The following is a 19,441-nucleotide window of genomic DNA, read 5'->3' on the forward strand; positions in this document are numbered from 1 at the left end:
GAAGCCACGGGGAGAGTGACGAAGGTCGAAGGGCCGAAGGGTAACCCGGAGGAACAGGGCGAGCCAACGCCAACCAGTCCCCTCCTCCACCGCGTACTGCCGAAAGCAGACAGGGTGAGGGACCCTCGCCAATCTGGAGTCAAGGAGGAGCGCAGCTGGTCAGTCACCCAGGGCAGGCGGGCAGGCCTTGTGTTGCGTGTGCATATAAAGCTAGTGTTTATGCCCTTGCTCATCTGGTGGGAGGGGCTTAGCACAGACAGGGGAGGGTGGAGAGCTGCTGATGGGTTTCTTTCTTTTTCCAGAAAACTGCTCACTCCAGCTTTAAGTGTACACCGGGTTTTAAAGGTGGAACTGATAGCTTGGATCATTAAAGTTATCTTAATTCATAATTATGTATTAGAATTCATTTGCTGGTTGAATTATGTACCTGCAAAGTAATACATTGGGAAACACGTGCCTCTGATTTGTAGCTAAAAAGTATTAGAAACACTGAAGTGCAAGTACCTCAAGAATTTTACATAATAGCGTGTGCTTCCCAGCTGAGGAAATTATTATTAAAAATCTAGCCTTTTTTTTTTTTTTTTTTTAATCTTTCCGCTGTTTTTGGTTAAGGACTATCTAGTTATTTGTATAATAACTGTTATTTTATTCATTTATTATTAATGTATTAGTTTCAGGTCTTGATTTTTGGTGTTGCGTAATGCATTTGAAACCTACACATTTGGACACCAGGAACTCCCACTTTCATAAATTCAGCAGTAAAATTGGATTATAAATATTCTATTCCAGGAGGATTATACAGTCACAAACAACGAAAAGATATATATATATATAAAAAAAGATCAAATTAAACCTTGTGGTTTGTTTTTTGCACAATGGTGTTTCATAATAATACAAAAAAAAAATGTACAACTGTTTTTTTTTGTTTTTTTTTTTTTATTACACAACTAAAGAAAGAGTATTTGGCTCTGGGTTAAAAAAAAAAATGGATTAAACAGCAAACATTGCAGAAACTGAGAAATCCCACAGGCGTGAAGAACCGTGAGGTGTCTAGTTTTTCGGGCGGACGTGCTCACTGCCTTGGAACAGTCTCTTCACTGTGCGTGGATGCGTGTGTGTGTGTGTGGATATGTGTGTGTATGTATGTGTGTGTGTGAGAGAGAGAGAGAGAGTGTGTGTGTGTGTGAGTGTGTGTGTGTGTGTGTGAGCTGCCTCCTCTCGTGTTGATGTCGACTGCCTGCCACCGACTCTGACGGTGAATAACACGGGATAAGAAAATAAAATCAGGAGAGAGAGGAGAAAAAAATATATATTTTCACTCCGGGAGAACCGCAGCAGCGCGCCGGTCGGTCCCGAAAGCGGTGACCCGTCCCGTCCGGCTTTACCAACCCCGACCGGGGGTCGTTCCGAGACGATGAGCCAGCCTCGGCCGGACGAGTTCGAGCCTCCGCCGGAGTGCCCGGTCTTCGAGCCGAGCTGGGAAGAATTCAGAGACCCCTTTGCCTTCATCAACAAGATCCGTCCTATCGCCGAGAAAACGGGCATTTGCAAAGTCCGTCCGCCTCCGGTGAGTACGCTTAAAAAAAAAAAGGAAAAAAAAAAAAAAAAAAAAAAAAGGACGACGGAGACGCCGCTTTTCAGTTGACCGTTTTAAAAAACGGCCGTAGACGGGACCGATCGCCGGGGAAGGAGGAGGAGGAGGAGAGGGGGGGGGGGAGAGAGAAGAGATTTAAAGGGACTGCTCAACATGGCGGATGTACGGCGGTGCTCAATTCTTTGTGCTGCCGCCGCTAAAGCTACCTCCTCTCTTAACATTTTTTTTTTGTTGTTTGGGGAGGGGGCGGCTATTTATTTCGGTCGACTTTTCAGCTCGCTGAGAAGGGCCGCACGAACACCGTCCGTGTGCTTTAAATAAATAAAAAAAAGAAGAAGGAAAAAAAAAAAAGTGGGATTACGGTCGCGGTTCCGGCCGTGTGTCAACAACACAAAAAAAAGCCTCGGCGGTCCGGGTCATTGAGCCGCTTTTAGCCGGCGAGGCTAACGCGAGCTAACGAGCTCAGCCGAGCGAACCTGTCACAACGTAGCACGCAGCTTTGACTATGCGGAAGCCAATTCGGGCTTCTTCGTAAGAAGATGATGAAAGCGATGATTGTGTTACTGGTATAAACTTAACGCTTCTTATGTCCCGTTTGTCCCTAAAAATGTCCTCCCTGCCCTGAAGTTGTCTTTTTTTTTTTTTTTTTTTTTTATATAAATGTGGATTATTTGTTGAGGAGCATCATGAAAGCAGCCCCGGTGGAGCTCCCATCACTTTCCCGTCCATTTCTAATTAGCAACTGAAACCAGGATGTTGTTGTTGTTGTTTTTATTATTATTATTATTATTATTATTTCACAGGCCAGGATGAACTATTTCAAATATATATATATATATTGTAGGGAGGAGTCAAAAAAAAAAAAAGTACACTGCAATTTAATTAAAATAGGACGACTATTGTTTAATAACAAGTCGTGACTTTTTTTTTTGGGGGGGGGGGGAAGTTGTGGTTAAATCCGCCATGTTGTTGCAGATTGGGTGCACGTTAATCAAATGAAGAGTTTGTTGAGAAGGAGCCACTGTTCATGTATGAGCCTGTGTTGTAGGGTGTTGTCCTCCATGTTGGCTTTGTGGTAAGTTGGGCTGGTGAGTGAGTCTTCCATCTGGCCATTTTGTGTGCCAGTGGGAGGGGTGGTGGTGGTGGTGGTGGGGTGGGGGGACGTTGGCTACTCACTTAAACCAAGAACTCGGGGGGCCCCTGTTTTGTAGCTCAGGGTGTTTTTCATTGTATGTGCCATGCTGTGTGTAGTATTGACACGGTTATTGACTGCTGTAATGAGTTGCATCGTGAAAAGGAACACTGTGTTCACTCGGTACCAAGCAGGTCTTGCCTTTTCTAATATCGGTTTATAAACCCGCCAGTTGTCCCCCCCCCCCCTCTTACAAGTTGAGCCATAATGGGTGACGTATAAAACAAAATTAAAAAAACTCCCATGAATTGTGCACACGCTTTCAAAAAAACAACAACACAGTTGCCACAAGTGGACAATTTCTTGAAAGACAAGTAATTAGCCTTGATAACATGAGATGTCACTGCAAGAATTAAAACCAGGTAAACCTCAGACTTTGTGGTATGATGACCCTCGTTGTGTGTGTTCTTGCTGCTGCTTAGGATTGGCAGCCTCCGTTTGCCTGCGATGTTGACAGACTTCACTTTGTTCCTCGGATCCAGAGGCTCAATGAACTGGAGGTGAGTTTTGTTATTCAGATTATAGCAGCACTCATTTGACTATAGTCTCTCTTTCTGCATCCGAACTCTGAAATCGTCTCCTATGTTGTTGTTTTTTACCTTCATGTAGTCACTAGACGCATGCAGGCTATATAGATAATAGCAGTTATGCAACAAAGAAGAGTAATGCAATTAAAGCCTTGTAGTAATGTTATGTAACAATGGATAAAGTGCTCATTTAGGCTGGAAATAATCAGACTTAAATGTTACTTCATCAAAACTCAAAATAACCAAATTAAGCGCATTAAATCATGTAATTATTTTTAAACCAATAGAACACAGGACTGCATGTTGTTGTGTAAATATCAGCTCGTTCAGATCATTTTTTGTATTTATTTTCCTCTGTGATTGTCTTGGTGTGACTTGAATGCCCTACATTCCTTGTCTTCTTTGATTTCCTTTGATTTCATTTATTTGTAGCCGACTGTTATCATTGTTTACGTTTGTTTCTCAGGCGCAGACAAGAGTTAAGCTTAATTTCTTGGACCAGATTGCCAAATTTTGGGATTTGCAGGGATGTCCCCTGAAGATTCCTCATGTGGAGAGGAAGATTTTGGATTTATATAGGCTAAATAAGGTAGACTACTGATTCCAAATGACCTCCATTTAAACGGGCGTTAAAACAACCTGCATCACTAACGCAACTCCTCGTCTTTTCAGCTTGTGGCAGATGACGGCGGATTTGACATCGTCTGTCGGGACAGGCGATGGACCAAGATTGCACATCAGATGGGCTTCGCTCCTGGCAAAGCTGTTGGCTCTCACCTGCGAGGGCATTATGAGCGAATCCTCTATCCCTTCAATCTGTTTCAGAGCGGAGCAAACCTGCTGGTGAGTCGGACGCATGCGTCAGTGCGACGGCGTCTCTGGTTGCCGATGAGTGTGTGGCTCATCTGTAAGCAAATCTCTGATAATGCAATTCATTTAATGTCACAATGGAAAAATAGAGCACATTAATCTGGCTAAACGACTCGTGTTTGAGTCCTGTAAAAGATGTAAAGCTAAAATGAACGGCATTATTAAGAGACGCATGTCCTGTGCTGGACTATAACTTTTATGTTCCATTTAATTTAGGGATCTGTTGCTGTCTTCTTTTTTAGCCTTTTTTTTTTAAAATTTTTTTTTTTTTTTTTTTAAGTAAATGCTGTCTGACTAATATACTGAGTGTGAATCATTATCTGGTGTCTTGTCGTGTAATGGCATTTGCACCCTCATATTTCATAAGATGCTGCAAGAGAGCTCATCCAAGGTCATTGGATTGGCACTGTGTGACCTCTGGGACAGGTCACTCTAAATTGTTTAATTACCAAAGCTCTCTCTTGCCTCAGGCACCAGATGCAGCTTCCAAACTGATGCGTTTGGAGGCTGATCCTGAACTTGAAGAGGTATGTTTGTGTTGTGGTTGAGAAGCCACTCGGCCTCACGATTAACAAAAATGCATGTTTACCCGCAGCTGGGCCGGTGTGCCGATATCCAGCTTGATGAATGTTGACAAGTTATCCTCAGCTCTGCATCATCATCTGCATTCAGCAGGTGTATTGGGACAAATGTGAAAGTATTTTACGAGATTTTTGGTTTTTTTTTCTCTCTTTTTTTTTTTCCCGTCTGTAATTACAGAAAACAAAAATACGTGTGAAGCGTCAGGAGTTCGTTGACAGTTATGCAGCGCAGACTTTATGACGAAAGGCAATCTGGTGCTGAAATGTCATTTAATGAAATAAAGCGTGCGCTGTGTAGCCGTCTCAAGTGCTACCTGCGTCTTTACAAGTACATCTGCTCGTTTATATTCCAGTTCATTTCATTTATATTCAGTTATTGTACATTTTCACGCAGCCGAGAACACTTCTGCACAGTTTTAAGTGCGTTGGCTGCGCAATGAACTGCTCATGCAAACAGTTGAACTAAGAAGTGAAAGGAACGTGCAGGTTATCACCTGCGTGCTGCTGCCTCAGCTCTCCTTCTCTTTGATTTAGCTCGTTCCTGCGCTCTTTGTTCGAGGGGACGAACTGAAACTAACCACATCCTTCTAATGGCCTTTTCGTCTACTGTCTGTTTAAGTTGAAGCATTGCTAATAAGTACAAACCTGTCTTTCAACTACATTTGGTTGCTGCTGATACTCTTATGTAACCGTCTTTTTTTTTTTTTTTTTTATCTTATTACACCCTGAATCATAAATGCAGATCCTTTTTAACATGTATGCTGGGCCACGCTCACAACTCCTGTTTTTAAGCTCCTAAATCTCTCCTCTCTGTGTTTGCGACTTCCTGCTGTATCTGCCGTTCCTTTGATATCTTACCGATTGCTGCGTTTGAGTGGACCGGTATTTCCAGTTAGGTCCACGAGAGCTTTTTTTGTTTTTTTTAAATTAGCCATCAAGATGTTTTAACAGGCTCACTGTTTCCCTCAGTGTGTCAAGAAGCCCGTCCAGCCGGCGGACGACACGGGAAGCAAGGAGAGCGAGGACACCAAGGAGCCCAAGCTGCAGGACCAGGCTCAGAGGCAGCCGGCCCAGATGCCCGACAGCTGTCCCACCGCTCGCAGGGCCAAGCGCATGAAGTGTGAGGTGGGAACAACAAACGCCTGACTAACACGGCCCTGAAAGCAGCAGCACAGACCTTATTATTCACAACACGTTTTCACACTTGCGTCATGATTTTAATAGTTTTAAGTCGCCTGGAGTTTCACCTCTCACCTTTTTTCTGTAGGCCGTCTGCGTGAAGACTGAACCGGGCGAGCCAGGTGACAACAAGCCGAACCTGAGGCGGAGGATGGGTTCTTTTGTAGCCAAGCCAGAACCAGGTCAGTCTCCACAATCCCGGAGCGGAAAAACAGTTACTGTGATGACATTTACAGCATTTACGGCTCACACGTATTACTTTAATTTATCAGCGTTATGTAAGGACTCGTGAATGTTTTATAACACATTATAATATAATTATAATGTCAAACAAGCATAACTCCTCTTGTGGGATCTGACAAGTGGAGTCAGTTGCATGACAAGATAATTAATGACATCATAGTAAAACATAGTTGTAAGAGTATAACTGCTGACAATACAAAAGAATTTACACACTGTCCTTATATCTGTTTACAACTCAATTATTGTGTGTTATAAAGCAAATGTGGGGTTAAATTAAAGTCTCTGTAGAGGCAGAAGCGTAAGTGATGAACTTTGTGATGTTGTTTGTAATGTTTCCGGTTGTCTTGCAGAAAAAGAGATACCCATTCCAGTGAAACAGGAACCAGTTGAAAGTAAGGAACCAGCAATCGAAGCTGACAAAATCAAGTCACGTTACAAGAAATTCATCCCTCCGGTTGTTCCTCCGAGTCCAGTGAGTAGGAACATCTTTTATCTGTTTTTTGGTTTGAGATTGGTTGTATGAGACGAGAAATTACTTCGAGTTAGAGGGAGAAAGAAGAGTCAGTTTAAACTCCTTAAAAAAAACTATGCTGTAAAACTAATTTCCTTTTTTTTTTTTCCATTTTAATAATAATAATAATTATTATTAATTACAGGGTTGGCATTAGTTTCCACTTTCTGAGGTTTACAGATGTGCAAAAATACCACATAACAAAACTTCACTTGACATTTCAGCTAAATGGCACCAGGCCACAAATATGTTTACTCCAAATCTCCTTATGTATGTAATAAACTGTGATAAATGCCTTATAATTAATATATTCTATGAAATGTCTATCTCGAAGTTGCTTCTTTCAGTCGTCTCATTGGCAACTGCTCCTGTTGTCGTCCAGGTGGACCTGGTTGTGTGTCTGGTGTGCGGCAGCGGGGGAGACGAAGACCGTCTGTTACTGTGTGACGGCTGTGACGACAGCTACCACACTTTCTGTCTGATCCCTCCTCTGCATGACGTCCCCAAAGGAGACTGGAGGTGCCCCAAGTGTCTGGCTCAGGTGAGGAGAAACTGCTGAGTTTGATTAAAGTGATGCCAGTTTGGCTCTTGATGAATTAAAGGGGATATATATCGTGCATATTTCCAGGTCTGTGTTTTAGCTCTGTGGCATATTTTTTTTTTACATCATTCGCAGCTCAAAAAAAACGACCATCTTTATTTATGTAGGTGCTCACTTTGAGCTAACTGAAACAGTATGTTTTAACTCCTGGCTCTTTATGCCGAGGTCTGAACCCCGTCCAGAAAATGAACACCGACGTCCTCTCTCTTGGCGTTGGCCCAAACTTTGCCCTGAACCTTTTCTAAATAAGAAAAGAAATAGATTTACAATCCACATTGCATCACTAAACGTGGTCAGAGCAGCCATGAATGAAAGAGAAACATGAAAGCATCATATGTCCCCTTTAAGAGAGAGACTGTATTAATAATGATATCATTAAATACAAACTATTGAACTGTCTCTAACAGGTTTTAAGCTGATCCAAAACATAATTATCACAATAATATTTAACCACTTCCCCACAGGAATGCAACAAACCTCACGAGGCCTTCGGGTTTGAACAAGCATACAGAGATTATTCCCTGCGTGCGTTCGGCCAAATGGCAGACGCATTCAAATCTGATTACTTCAACATGCCGGTTCACGTAAGTAGTAAAAAGTTTTAACATAAATCTGTCAGTCTCTCTTGTTGTGAGTATTTTGGAGTTGAACGTCTCTCACTTGTTTGTTTCAGATGGTTCCAACGGAGCTGGTGGAGAAAGAGTTCTGGCGTTTGGTCGGAGCCATCGAGGAGGACGTGACCGTCGAGTACGGCGCAGATATCGCCTCCAAGGAGTTCGGGAGCGGATTCCCTATTCCGAATGGAAAGTTTAAAGTTTCCCCAGCTGATGAGGTTTGTCCTTTCAAAACCTTAAATGTGTCTATGAAATCCTGTTGTGTCAGTTTGGACTGTATGTGATGGCATTAATGCATCCTGAAATTAAGCTGCACAGTTTCATTGATCTGAGTTTGTCGCTCCTTCTGCAGAAATACCTGAAATGTGGCTGGAACCTCAACAACCTGGCGATGATGAACCCGTCGGTGCTGACTCACGTCACGGCGGACATCTGCGGGATGACGCTGCCGTGGCTTTACGTTGGCATGTGCTTCTCCTCCTTCTGCTGGCACATTGAGGATCACTGGAGCTACTCCATCAACTACCTGCACTGGTAAAAAGAAAAGTCTTCTAATGCCGAAGCTCGGGTATTAAGCTTCGACATTGGCTTGTGTTGCTCCTCATTTCTGTAACGGCGTCAGTAAACTCTTGTGTTGCGTTCACTACAAGGGGGGAACCTAAAACCTGGTACGGAGCTCCTGGTTTTGCTGCGGAACAGCTGGAGGAGGTGATGAGGAAACTGGCCCCAGAGCTGTTTGACTCTCAGCCTGACCTGCTGCACCAGCTGGTCACCATCATGAACCCCAACACCCTGATGGCACACGGAGTCCCGGTGCGTGTCGACGTTGCTGCTCTTCTCACTTCTTTTCCACAGCAACACACAGCTGGTATTTAAATGAAAAGAATCTCTCGTACTGAATCTTCTTTCGTCCGTCCGTTTCAGATTTACAGAACAAACCAGTGTGCCGGTGAGTTTGTCATCACGTTTCCCCGAGCTTATCACAGCGGCTTCAATCAGGGCTTCAACTTCGCTGAGGCGGTTAACTTCTGCACGGTGGACTGGGTGAGCGTCGCTAAACAACACGTCTTTGCTGTTTGTAGCACAGAAAACTCATTTTATTAGACATTCTTCCATTTTAATTGTTAATGATTTTACAAAGTTATTGCAAAAAAAAAAAAACAAAAAAATGACTCCAGCTTATTTTAGTAGTTGTCATGTGCTGGTATAAATTGCTATTATTGGTTAATGCATCAGTAGTTAGGTTACCTTCAGTGTTGAAAGAGTTTTCATTGTTTTTCAAAGGCCTAGAGAGAGGGAAAGACTGGCACTGCTTGTTTTAGATTTTACTTCATGCATGGCTGCAAGAAACAATTCTGTTCTTTGTCAGTTAATGTAAAAAGCCCATCAAAAGTTTACACATTTCTTCTTTTAGCCAGCAGCCTAACATGAACACGCTCAGTTTAATGCCACATAAGAGCAAATAAAAAAAATATATTCACATCTGAGAAGCTGGAACCACTTAAAGAACTAGATTCTTCTAGATTGACTAAAAGTTATTTCTGATCAATTTTACATGAATTCTTTGCAGTAGGTATTTTTGTGAACGCTGTAATTTTTTCCCCCCTTCTCTCTACCACCAGATGCCTCTTGGCAGGCAGTGTGTTGACCACTACCGCATGCTGCGCCGGTACAATGTGTTCTCCCACGATGAGATGGTGTGCAACATGGCATCAAAGGCACAAACACTCAACGTGGTCCTGGCCTCAGCCGTCCACAAGGACATGACGGTGATGGTCCGAGAAGAGCAGGAACTGAGGGAGCAATTGGAGAAGATGGTACAGTAGCCCTCGTTGTCATATTAACGCACCTTCACACTGCGTAATGTGTTGATTTTATTACATTACTCTGCACATACTCTAAATATTGGTTGTGAAGTTGAATTCCTCGTCAGTAAAGAAGCACGTCGTTGACTTGGATTTGCTTTTAACGCGCTTGTTGTCGTCTCCCACTTTCAGGGTGTGTTGCACTGCAAGGAGGCTAAATACGACCACCTCCAGGACGACGAGCGGCAGTGTGCCAAGTGCAGGACCACCTGCTACCTGTCTGCTGTCACCTGTCCCTGTAGCCCAGGAGTGCTGGTCTGTCTGCACCACATGGCCGACCTCTGCTCCTGCCCCGTCACCAACTACACACTGAAGTAAGTCCCGCTGGAACTGAGTCAGCGGCAGCTAATAGTGATCGGAGGAAATGTAGGTTATGAAATATTTTACCTTTTGGAAACTTTCCTGAACCTGACTTGAGCATCTCGATGTGTGAGCCGTGAATTCAGTGTTGTGTTTGCCGCTGCAGTTACAGATACACACTGGACGAGCTGTTCCCCATGACGACTGCAGTGAAGCAGCGAGCTGAACTGTACGATAAGTGGGCCTCCTGTGTGACCGAGACTCTGGAGGCCAAACTGGAGAAGAAGAAAGGTAAGCAGCAAGAACCGGCAAGAAAACAAAACATTAAAGGTCCCTATCAAGAGTTGTACGTGTTTAGGTCATACAACATACAACGATTCTTAAAATACGTGTTTTAAGATGATACAACTTTACTGTGCATCTGCAAGAGACTGCTGAGTGGTTTGTCACTCTTATAGCTTCCTCCACCTCTCTGACTCCTTCATCAGCTGTTCCCAAATGTTCCATTAATACCAGCAAAAATGCTGTCGTGGATCATGTAGTTTGTCATGTGTGACGGCTCCGCCACCAACAGCTGCTGTCTGACAGGGCAGCACTCCTTCTTCCTCTCTGTGCTCTCCTCAGCATCCTCAGCTCCTCTGCTCCTCTGCTCCTCTGTGTATTTTGGCTCAAATTAATAAGTCATTCTGTTGAAGGTCTAACAATCTTCTTGTTTCAGCTCCTCAGCTTCCCGTTTATTTTCTGACATCTTGTTGTTAAAGTACCACCAGTTATCAGCTTTATGTCTCAGCTAACTAATTTTGATTTACTAACTGGTATGCAGGTCTTCCTGATTATCTACTGACATGGGACACAGAGAGGTGGTGTGTTTATGTGCCGCTCCAACTGTCTCCACAGTCACCAGAGTCATTTTTGGAGATCGTTCAAGATCATTTTACTGCTTTCAGATCATTGCACTATTTAAAAATAAAGATTTAGGTCAATTTAATGCATCCACTGCAGATGTGTGCATTATGTATGTTGTGCAGATGTGATATGTCTGTGATTTTAATAACACTAAATAATAATTGGTGTTATAACAATAATAATGAATAGACTGGAAGCAATGAAGAATACATTTAAGAATTACAGCTCCACCTGCATGACTTTAGGAATAGTTGTCATTAATATTATAAGCGGAGAGATTTACTGTGTAAAGTCATATGAACATCAAATCTGATGATAAGGAAGTCACTACTTGCTCAGTTATTTTAACCGTGAACGTCTGTGATTAACCGGCTCCTCTCTCCTCAGGTCTCCCCGTCTTTCGCTCCCTTCTCGCCGAATCAGAGACGCAACTGTTCCCCGACAACGACCTGATGCGTCGGCTGCGTCTGGTCACACAGGATGCAGAGAAGTGCTCCTCAGTGGCTCAGCAGCTGCTGAACGGCAAGAGGCAGACCAGGTAACATCTATGCGCTGCATCAGACAACAGATCGCTGTCCGAACGAATACAGTGCCTTCGTTGGGTGGATGTCTTCATTCATGGACTCCTGTCTCCAGGTATCGGTGTGGAAGTGGGAAGTCACGGAGTCAGCTGACGGTGGAGGAGCTGAGTTCGTTTGTGAGGCAGCTGTATAACCTCTCCTGCAGCCTCCCTCAGGCGCCCATGTTGAAGGTGAGCTGAGCAGGAAAAATGCATCCTGGGTTGTTACACCAGTAGAATTTAATTACAGCTCGTGTGTCATGTTTTAATCGTCCAGAACCTGTGACTTTATATGCTCACATAGTACGGATCAGCTGCCCGGTCGTTAACGTGTTAACTCACTCAATGTAGACACGTGGTTGGTTTTGTACGTTGACGTTTTGAATTATTTAAATTCATTCAAATAAGGGCCCGCTTCCTCGACGATGTTGACATACAGAGAGAGAAAGGCAGCGTTGCTTATAATGGAAAGTAAGAATGAGAAAAGAAAAATCTGGAGCTGCAGATGGCTGGAAGATGCCGACAATATGGTCTGTCTGCTCTGCTGCAAAGTTCAGGGTTAGTCACGAAATGTAAAACGATACTCGAACGTATTAAAAAAACATCTCTACTATTTAAAAAGGATCTTGTGACAGCAGCCATGATGGAAGTAGAGTACGTCAGATTGTTAGTTGTTCAGGAAGTAGCTTTCTTGATTTCCCTCAAACTGAACGTCAAACAATAACTGACCTTGGAGAAACTGATGTCTTCTTTCTTTTAGGAACTCCTCAATCGCATCGAAGACTTCCAGCAGCACAGCGAGAAGGTCCTGGCGGATGAGTTCCCCAGAGTCGCCGAGATCCAGAGCCTGCTGGACGTCAGCTTCGACTTCGACGTGGACCTGCCGGAGCTTCTTCGCCTGCGAGTGAGGCTGGAGCAGGCTCGGTGGCTGGAGGGGGTGCAGCAGGCCAGCGCTCAGCCCGCCACCCTCACTCTGGAGGCCATGAGGAGGCTCATCGACCAGGGCGTCGGTTTGGCGCCTCATCCGTCCGTGGAGAAAGCCATGGCACGCCTTCAGGAGCAGCTCACCGTGTCGGAGCACTGGGAGGACAAGGCGAGCAGTCTGCTTAAAGCCAGGTGAGCGCAGCACTGACTGATCCACCATGATGTTTACATGCAAGCCAGAGGGTGGAAAGAACCCTCAGAAACATCCACAAGAACACGTGAAAGATAGGTTGTTCTTACCTTAACCCAAAACCAAATCATTTCTAAGATGTTCTTCTGCTTCTTAGCGTTGACTTTCTGTCCAGGTTATCTGCACTGATTGTAACTAAATCATGTAATATGACGTCAGTGCTCCTGATTTTGCTTCGTTTTAATTACAGCTAGTGCAAAATGCTGCTGCTAGAATATTCAACAAGACCAACAAAAAGTGAGCATCATGTTTAGTTCTGCCCTCATTCCATTGGTACTCAGTGCTGTTCAGTATTAACTGTCATTAGTGCTTTTTCAAAGGCTTTTTAATGGCATGGCTGTCAGGAATGTGCTTCTCTTCTCTCCATTATCAAATCAACTAATCGCAAGTCAGGACTTCAATTTTAAAAGGTGTTACGTTCCTTCATCCTTTTTTAGTTTAGTGCAGAAATTTGGGTGTAATACTCCATACGAAGAAGCTTGGTTTTCAATATGAATGCAGGCTTTATTTGTTTTGCTACAAAACCTCTGAGTTCGGGATATATTTTTTTTGGGGGGGGGTTTTGAAAATATTTGTTGGAGAATAAATATTTAAAAATCTTCTGAACAAAATGTCCTGACAGTTCTTGTGGTAGATTATAGATCTGGTAGATAAGGTGGAGCCTATTCAGATATTGTGCCACGGTTTATTACATTGAGTGTATCATTTGTGTTTTTTTACGGCCCGCCAGACCACCACACTCCATCGAGACTCTTAGTGCTGCAGCCGAGAAGGCGTCCGGCGTCACAGCTCACCTCCCAAACTGTCTCCTCCTGAAAGACACCATCAGAAAAGCCCGCGAGTGGCTTCAAGAGGCCGAGGAGCTCCAGGTGAGGACGCGTCATGACCGGGTGGAACATCAGCGGATGTAATTGATGAGAGAGAGATTTTTAACACCGATATAATTTAATTCCAGGCCAACGGATGCGTCCCGCCGGCGGACAGCCTCTCTGACATGGTGCTGCGAGGACAAGCCATCCAGGTCCACCTGGAGCCTTTAGACCGGCTGGAGTCTCTGATGGTGGAAGTGCAGGAGTGGAAAGAATCTGCAGCGACGACTTTCCTTCAGAAAGACTCGACTCTCACCTTACTGGAGGTAAAGTCCCACAAATGATGACGTTATCGTGACTTTAAAGTCCGCAAGAAATGTTTCATCCACATTTCCGATGTTTTTTTTAACACTTTGTGTCTAAGATTGCGTCATCATCGTGGTAACAGATGCTTTGCGTCTGTACTTTGAGAGGACGACCTGATGTTCTCATTTTAAATGTCAGTGCAGCAGATCCCGCAACACAGCTGCTGCCACACTCTTAACATCACCTGTTCTTCTGTTAGTTCTGCCATGAGCATATGATAGTAAAATTGTATCTTGATTGGATCAGAATCAGAGTTTGAATCACAATTAAATCACTTTTTGTGACTCGTTCTGTTGTCTAACAACAGAAACAGAAAAGTATGTAAACGAGTGTATATGTGTCCTGACTACAGCTGCATACAAATGTTCTACAGTATGTGTTCAGAGAAAGTCAGTAACAAATTATATGTCATTGAATATTCCTTCTAAGTCGATCAACAACTAATTAATTAAATGATTAGGTCATCGACATTAAATGCATCAACCTTTTTGATAATTATTTTAGTCATTTATCAGCAAATATTTTCTATTTGTAGTTTCTCATTTGTGAATTTGATTCTTTACTTTGTCACACATGATGGTGAACTGAATATTTTAGAATTAAAAAGAAATCATTTGAAAAGGGTCTGTATGCATTTTTCACTATTTTCTGGTATTTAATGAACAAAATGAATTGATCAATCAAAAGAATAACTACTAAATCCATCAATATTGAAAATAATGCCAGTCCTTGTCATTTGCCAATTGAAATAGGCATTTTATATACATTTAAAAGTGACTTTCATGCTTTAGAGGCATGAGCAGTTCAGATAAACGCAGAAACGTGGCGATAGCGGAGCAGCGCGGTGACATGACAAAGTCAATCTCTGGTTCCGTTGTTCCGGCTGTCTCATGGTTATTTGGTTCATTGCAGGTCTTGTGTCCGAGATGTGAAGTTGGAAACGTAGGTTCTCCAAAGAGGAAGGCCAAGAAAGGGAAAGAATCGCCTAAAAGCAACAAAAAGAAAACGCCGAGCCTCAACACAGTCAGTGATGTGGAAAAGGCTCTTTCAGAGACCAAGGACTCTACCTCTGCCGTAAGTACAGTATTCAAAGAGGATGTTTGGAATATGTGACAATATTTACTGAGATAATAAGAGAAAAGTTTGACAATTAGACACGTCACTTAGGTGACAGAGTTACAATGATATTTAAAGAACAGAGACAAGAGACTGAAGATGGAGAATAAAGACAAAGCATGAGGGACAGATCTTCACGCAGGACAATGACAGACAAATGAATACTGAACTTTGCCTCTCTGGAAGTGTACCGACTCGGCCTGTTCTTCATTCGCCAGATGGCGACTCTGGAGGAGCTGGGGGTGCAGGAGATGGAGGCTTTCTCTAATCTCAGGGCAGCAAACGAGTCAAAGCTCCTCCCCACGGCAGACTGCATGGACCTGCGGGTGTGTTTCTGTCAGAAGGCGCCCATGGGTGCGATGCTGCAGTGCGAGCTCTGCAGGGACGCCTTCCACAGCGTATGCGTCAGAGACCCGTCGGACTCCCGCGAAACACAGCCGTGGATCTGTCCGCAGTGCCAGCGGTCGGAAAAGCCCCCCTTGAGCAAAGCCCTCTCTCTGCTGGCGTCTCTGCGGCGCGTCGGGGTGCGCCTGCCGGAGGGCGACGCTCTGCACTACCTGGTTGAGAGGACAGTTAACTGGCAGCACCGAGCGCAGCAGATCTCGGAGGCATGTAACCTGCCGGAACTAGAGGAGAGACCGGGAACCCCTCCCACACTCACCCACTGGGTATCGGGCAGCGACGACACTCACAACAACACTCAGGTCGACCGCCGTCTCCTTGTGCCGCTTTTATGTCGCCGTCAATCACTTTCAAATGTTAAGTTTTAGGGTTTGATGTCTTCGATACAGGCTCCTTGTTTGACTCCGGAGTGGAATAGGACAAGTCATTCTCAGACCGTCTTCTACACCGAGCAGAGATGCATACCGCTGCAGGGTCAGTGACGCCTTAATTGGAGCTTCGGCTGGGTTTGATGTCCATTTCTGAGGATTCTTTTTGAAGCTGTGTGTGTTTGCGTGTGACAGGTTTGAGTCAGGACCTGGAGGAGCTCATGGTGGAGGGCCTCCTGCTGCAGGTGTCTCTGCCGGAGGTCCAGAGCCTCTACCACATCTTACTGGACCGAGCCAGCAGCCAGCACGCAAACAGATGCACGTCGCCACCGCAGGACGAGTCCACAGACTGTGACACACACATGCAGTTCATCTCTCAGGGAACAAATCTGCCAATGAACCAGGTACGCAACTCTTTCCACAAACGGGACGGGTGCAAATCCTCGAAGCTGCTGCACCATCGCTTTCATTGTGCTGGTTTTGTTTTCAGGACGGCGCCAACGGGGTGAGGGACGCCACGATGTGCTCGGACAAGAAGGCAAAGAGGCATCTGGAGAGGGACGGTTTAGATGCAGAGCGCAGGGCGAAGGACAAAAAGCCCTCTCACAAAAGACAGAAGATGAATAAGAAGAACCCGCAGCGCAGGCCGGCCTCCACCTCGTCCTCCCCGCGCTCCGACTTCTCCCAGTCCGACGACTCGGACGAGGAGATGGCCGTGTGTCCAGCTGAGAGGTGTCAGCTGCCAGAGGGAGATGAGGTGAGGAAAAAAACATGAAATGAGGAGAGTGGGAGTCAGTAAAGTGCTTAAACTACTAAGATATAAAAAAAAATTTTTTTTTAAAAAGCATGCGTCATACATTATTTCTTTCTTCTGTCCTAAAATTATCAGCTGACAGTTTGTAACTGATATAACCAGCTGACTTTGCTATGAGCTGATGGGCTGTTGTGGGAGATGATGGTGCCTCAGCTTCTAAAACTGTCAACTTGACAAGCCGAGTCTCAGGTGACACCGACAGGTTGAGACGAGCCGGTTCACGCTGCTGCAGCAGCTTTTCCTGCAACGTGCTAAAACATATTTGTCAAATCGTTGGTTTATAACATAAACTCATAAATAATTTAGTCTTCAGAGGACAGTTCGGAGAGCTACCGCGAAAATATGAAACGCACAAGCAGCAGAGCATTGCTTGCAATCAACATAGTCTATGTAAAGATCCCTGACACCCTGTATGTGAAAGGTGTCGTTCACACCGAAGAACCCACGGAGAACTGTTCTCCCAACTCGTCTGCTCCTCTCAGCTCTCTGCAGCGATTTTATTACATTTTGAGCTGTTTTAGTTTTTCCTAGAATTGAACTGCTTTGATTCGGTCACGCCACCGCCATCATGTAGTTTCCAGCTGGTTTCCCTTTCCCTGGTTTCTAAAGGACGTAGGTTAGGGATGAGGCTGTGGTAGCAGCGGGGACTATATGATATTATAATTTTTTTTTTTAAAGGCACCGTCAGCCATAACAATACAATCACCGAACATTAGCGAAACAAAGCTTTTAGTGAAGCTACAGTGGCTTATAGGTGGTGTGTGGGGGGGGGGGGGGTGAGGGGGGGAACAACACTTGAATGCAGCATCAAAGCGTTGTAATGGAAGAAAGATCCCTGAATAAAGCTGTAAAAACTCAGAGTGCACAATCTGTTCAGCACCAAACAGCAGACGGACAGTCAGAGACGAGCCGGCGAACATAGCGAAGCATTGAGCAGCCGATAGGAGGGAATATTGGACATGGGTTCATCAGCAGAGCAGAAAGGTGACTCTATGATAACGTTGCTGTGTAAACAAGCCCTTGTTTGCTGTTTACAGCTGGTGAGCATTACAGGCTCAGTTTCAGATCCTCTGTCTGTGTGTGTCTGTGTGTGTGTGTGTGTGTGTGTGTGTGTGTGTGTGTGTGTGTGTGTGTGTGTGTGTGTGTGTGTGTGTGTGTGTGTGTGTGTGTGTGCGTGCAGGTGGACTGGGTCCAGTGTGACGGCAGCTGCAACCAGTGGTTTCATCAGGTGTGCGTGGGCGTCACCGCGGAGATGGCCGAGAAGGAGGACTACATTTGCGTCATGTGTACACTGAACGACGGACACATGAGAAAATGAAGAGAGTTGTTTTTTTTTTCTGAAGAGTCCTCTGTCCGTTATTGGAGCCTCCAGTCTGGATGTGTCACTGATCCCGTTCTCCTCCTCACCCCCCCCGTCCCCCGTCCCCCATCCCCCGTCCCGTCCCCCGGTCCCGTCTGTCCAACCCTTTTGTAACAACGGTGCTATCTCCTCTTTGACTTGTTGTCCAGAACTATAATGTTTAGTTATTTTTTTTGTATTTTTACATATATATATTATATATATTTCGTTCTTCTTATAAATGGTTTGTGGTCGTCTAAATGGAAAAAAAAAAAAAAAACACAGGACGTGAAGTGTGCTGCATGGGATTCCATTACATCGGCGCGAAAGAGTCTTATACCATGAAACCCCGTGAAGAGAGTTAATTAAAGGTTAATATTATCTTCTTTGAAACCTCCTTGCATGTTAAAACCAGAGCTAAGAGGACAGAAGTTTTCACCCCCTACAACCCCACAAAAAATGACTATTACAGGTTCTTTTTCTTTGAAATCCAGTGTTTAGTACATGCATCTTAATATAATTATTCCCTTTTTTTTTTTTTTTTTTTTTTGTAGAATAGTTTTATTTATCTGAGCAATAATTCTTTTGTCTGAATTGATTTAAATGGCTTGATCTCAGCTGAGTTGTGTTTTAGCGATGTACAGAAAGCTGCACAGGTCGGATGGGTCGCAGCGGTGGGGTCGCAGCGTCGCAGGCTGAAGGACAAACGCGCTGCTGACGTGCAGACCGGCGGCGGGGAAGGACTCGGGGTAGCTGAAGACGTTACGAGTTTATATTGTGGAATAAAGCCCTTTTGTTCTACGGAGAAGTCTCGTCCTTTCACTTGAACGTGCCGGACAGAAGCCGCAAGATGTCCTCGTGAATTTCAAACCACTTTAATATCCGTCTTTACATTTATTCGGATCATTTTTAATTCATGCTTTATGGAAGTGCACATTTTAACTTTTATTTTATTGTTGTTAACCGTGACCAAATGTTGTCCTGGCAAATAAAGACACCTAAATAACAGTGGTGGAAAGTACATTCACTCAAGGACTGCACCGGTATTTTATATTTAGATCGAAACTTTGCCCTTGTACGCCACTACATTTGTTGGGACAATAAAATAATCATTCCAACAGGAAATACAAGTTGAGCTGAAATGACCAAATTATTTCCTAAATATTTCCTCCCTCCTGCTTCTGAAATGTGACGATGTGCAGCTTTGTCAATATTTGAACAATTGATACTACTTGGTTTCACTGACTTTCTGCCACTCGGCTCTTAATTCGTTTTTACTGAAGATGGAACCAGAAACCAGCAGAGGGAGCCAAAATATGACAAACATGCTCAGAAGATTATGAAAGACTTAATAATACTGCAGTAAAAAAAAAAAAAAAAAAAAAGTAGACACCAAAGGAAATAGGCGATGAAGTAAAGAAATATGACAGAAATATACAACAGGGTCCAAAAATCTGAGACTGCATAAAGAATCTGTCATATTTCTTTGTAAACCTGGAAATAATTTGAGA

The 19,441-nt window shown here is 44.1% G+C and overlaps 1 protein-coding gene across 5 annotated transcripts; it reads left to right on the forward strand.

Annotated features, from left to right (window-relative positions):
• The first annotated feature begins 1,087 nt into the window (after nucleotides 1-1,087).
• Nucleotides 1,088-18,938, forward strand: kdm5bb (lysine demethylase 5Bb). Of its 5 annotated transcripts, none has more exons than XR_011311132.1 (28): nucleotides 1,088-1,567; nucleotides 3,209-3,286; nucleotides 3,780-3,902; nucleotides 3,986-4,156; nucleotides 5,734-5,889; nucleotides 6,032-6,125; nucleotides 6,537-6,658; nucleotides 7,032-7,238; nucleotides 7,763-7,882; nucleotides 7,972-8,130; nucleotides 8,265-8,446; nucleotides 8,563-8,725; nucleotides 8,837-8,956; nucleotides 9,535-9,729; nucleotides 9,910-10,091; nucleotides 10,244-10,368; nucleotides 11,371-11,521; nucleotides 11,620-11,734; nucleotides 12,303-12,658; nucleotides 13,447-13,585; nucleotides 13,672-13,851; nucleotides 14,804-14,965; nucleotides 15,226-15,711; nucleotides 15,799-15,883; nucleotides 15,973-16,181; nucleotides 16,268-16,534; nucleotides 17,469-17,575; nucleotides 17,772-17,844. XR_011311132.1 is itself a non-coding variant. In XM_069704240.1 (28 exons), the coding sequence occupies exons 1-28, from the start codon at nucleotides 1,415-1,417 to the stop codon at nucleotides 17,907-17,909; spliced, it is 4,695 nt and encodes a 1,564-aa protein (XP_069560341.1). In that variant the 5' UTR covers nucleotides 1,089-1,414; the 3' UTR covers nucleotides 17,910-18,938. The 5 variants fall into 5 exon arrangements, 4 of the variants coding, with proteins under 4 accessions (XP_069560341.1, XP_069560343.1, XP_069560339.1 ...); XM_069704240.1 differs by lacking the exon at nucleotides 17,469-17,575 and adding an exon at nucleotides 4,654-4,710 and having other exon boundaries at nucleotides 1,089-1,567; nucleotides 17,772-18,938; XM_069704242.1 differs by lacking the exon at nucleotides 17,469-17,575 and adding an exon at nucleotides 4,654-4,710 and having other exon boundaries at nucleotides 1,090-1,567; nucleotides 7,080-7,238; nucleotides 17,772-18,938.
• Nucleotides 18,939-19,441: the final 503 nt, after the last annotated feature.

Source organism: Brachyistius frenatus, unplaced genomic scaffold (assembly GCF_029030835.1).
Source record: "Brachyistius frenatus isolate BFR_SWC_R1_liver_20210118 unplaced genomic scaffold, ASM2903083v1 Contig_50, whole genome shotgun sequence".
NCBI lineage: Eukaryota > Metazoa > Chordata > Actinopteri > Embiotocidae > Brachyistius > Brachyistius frenatus.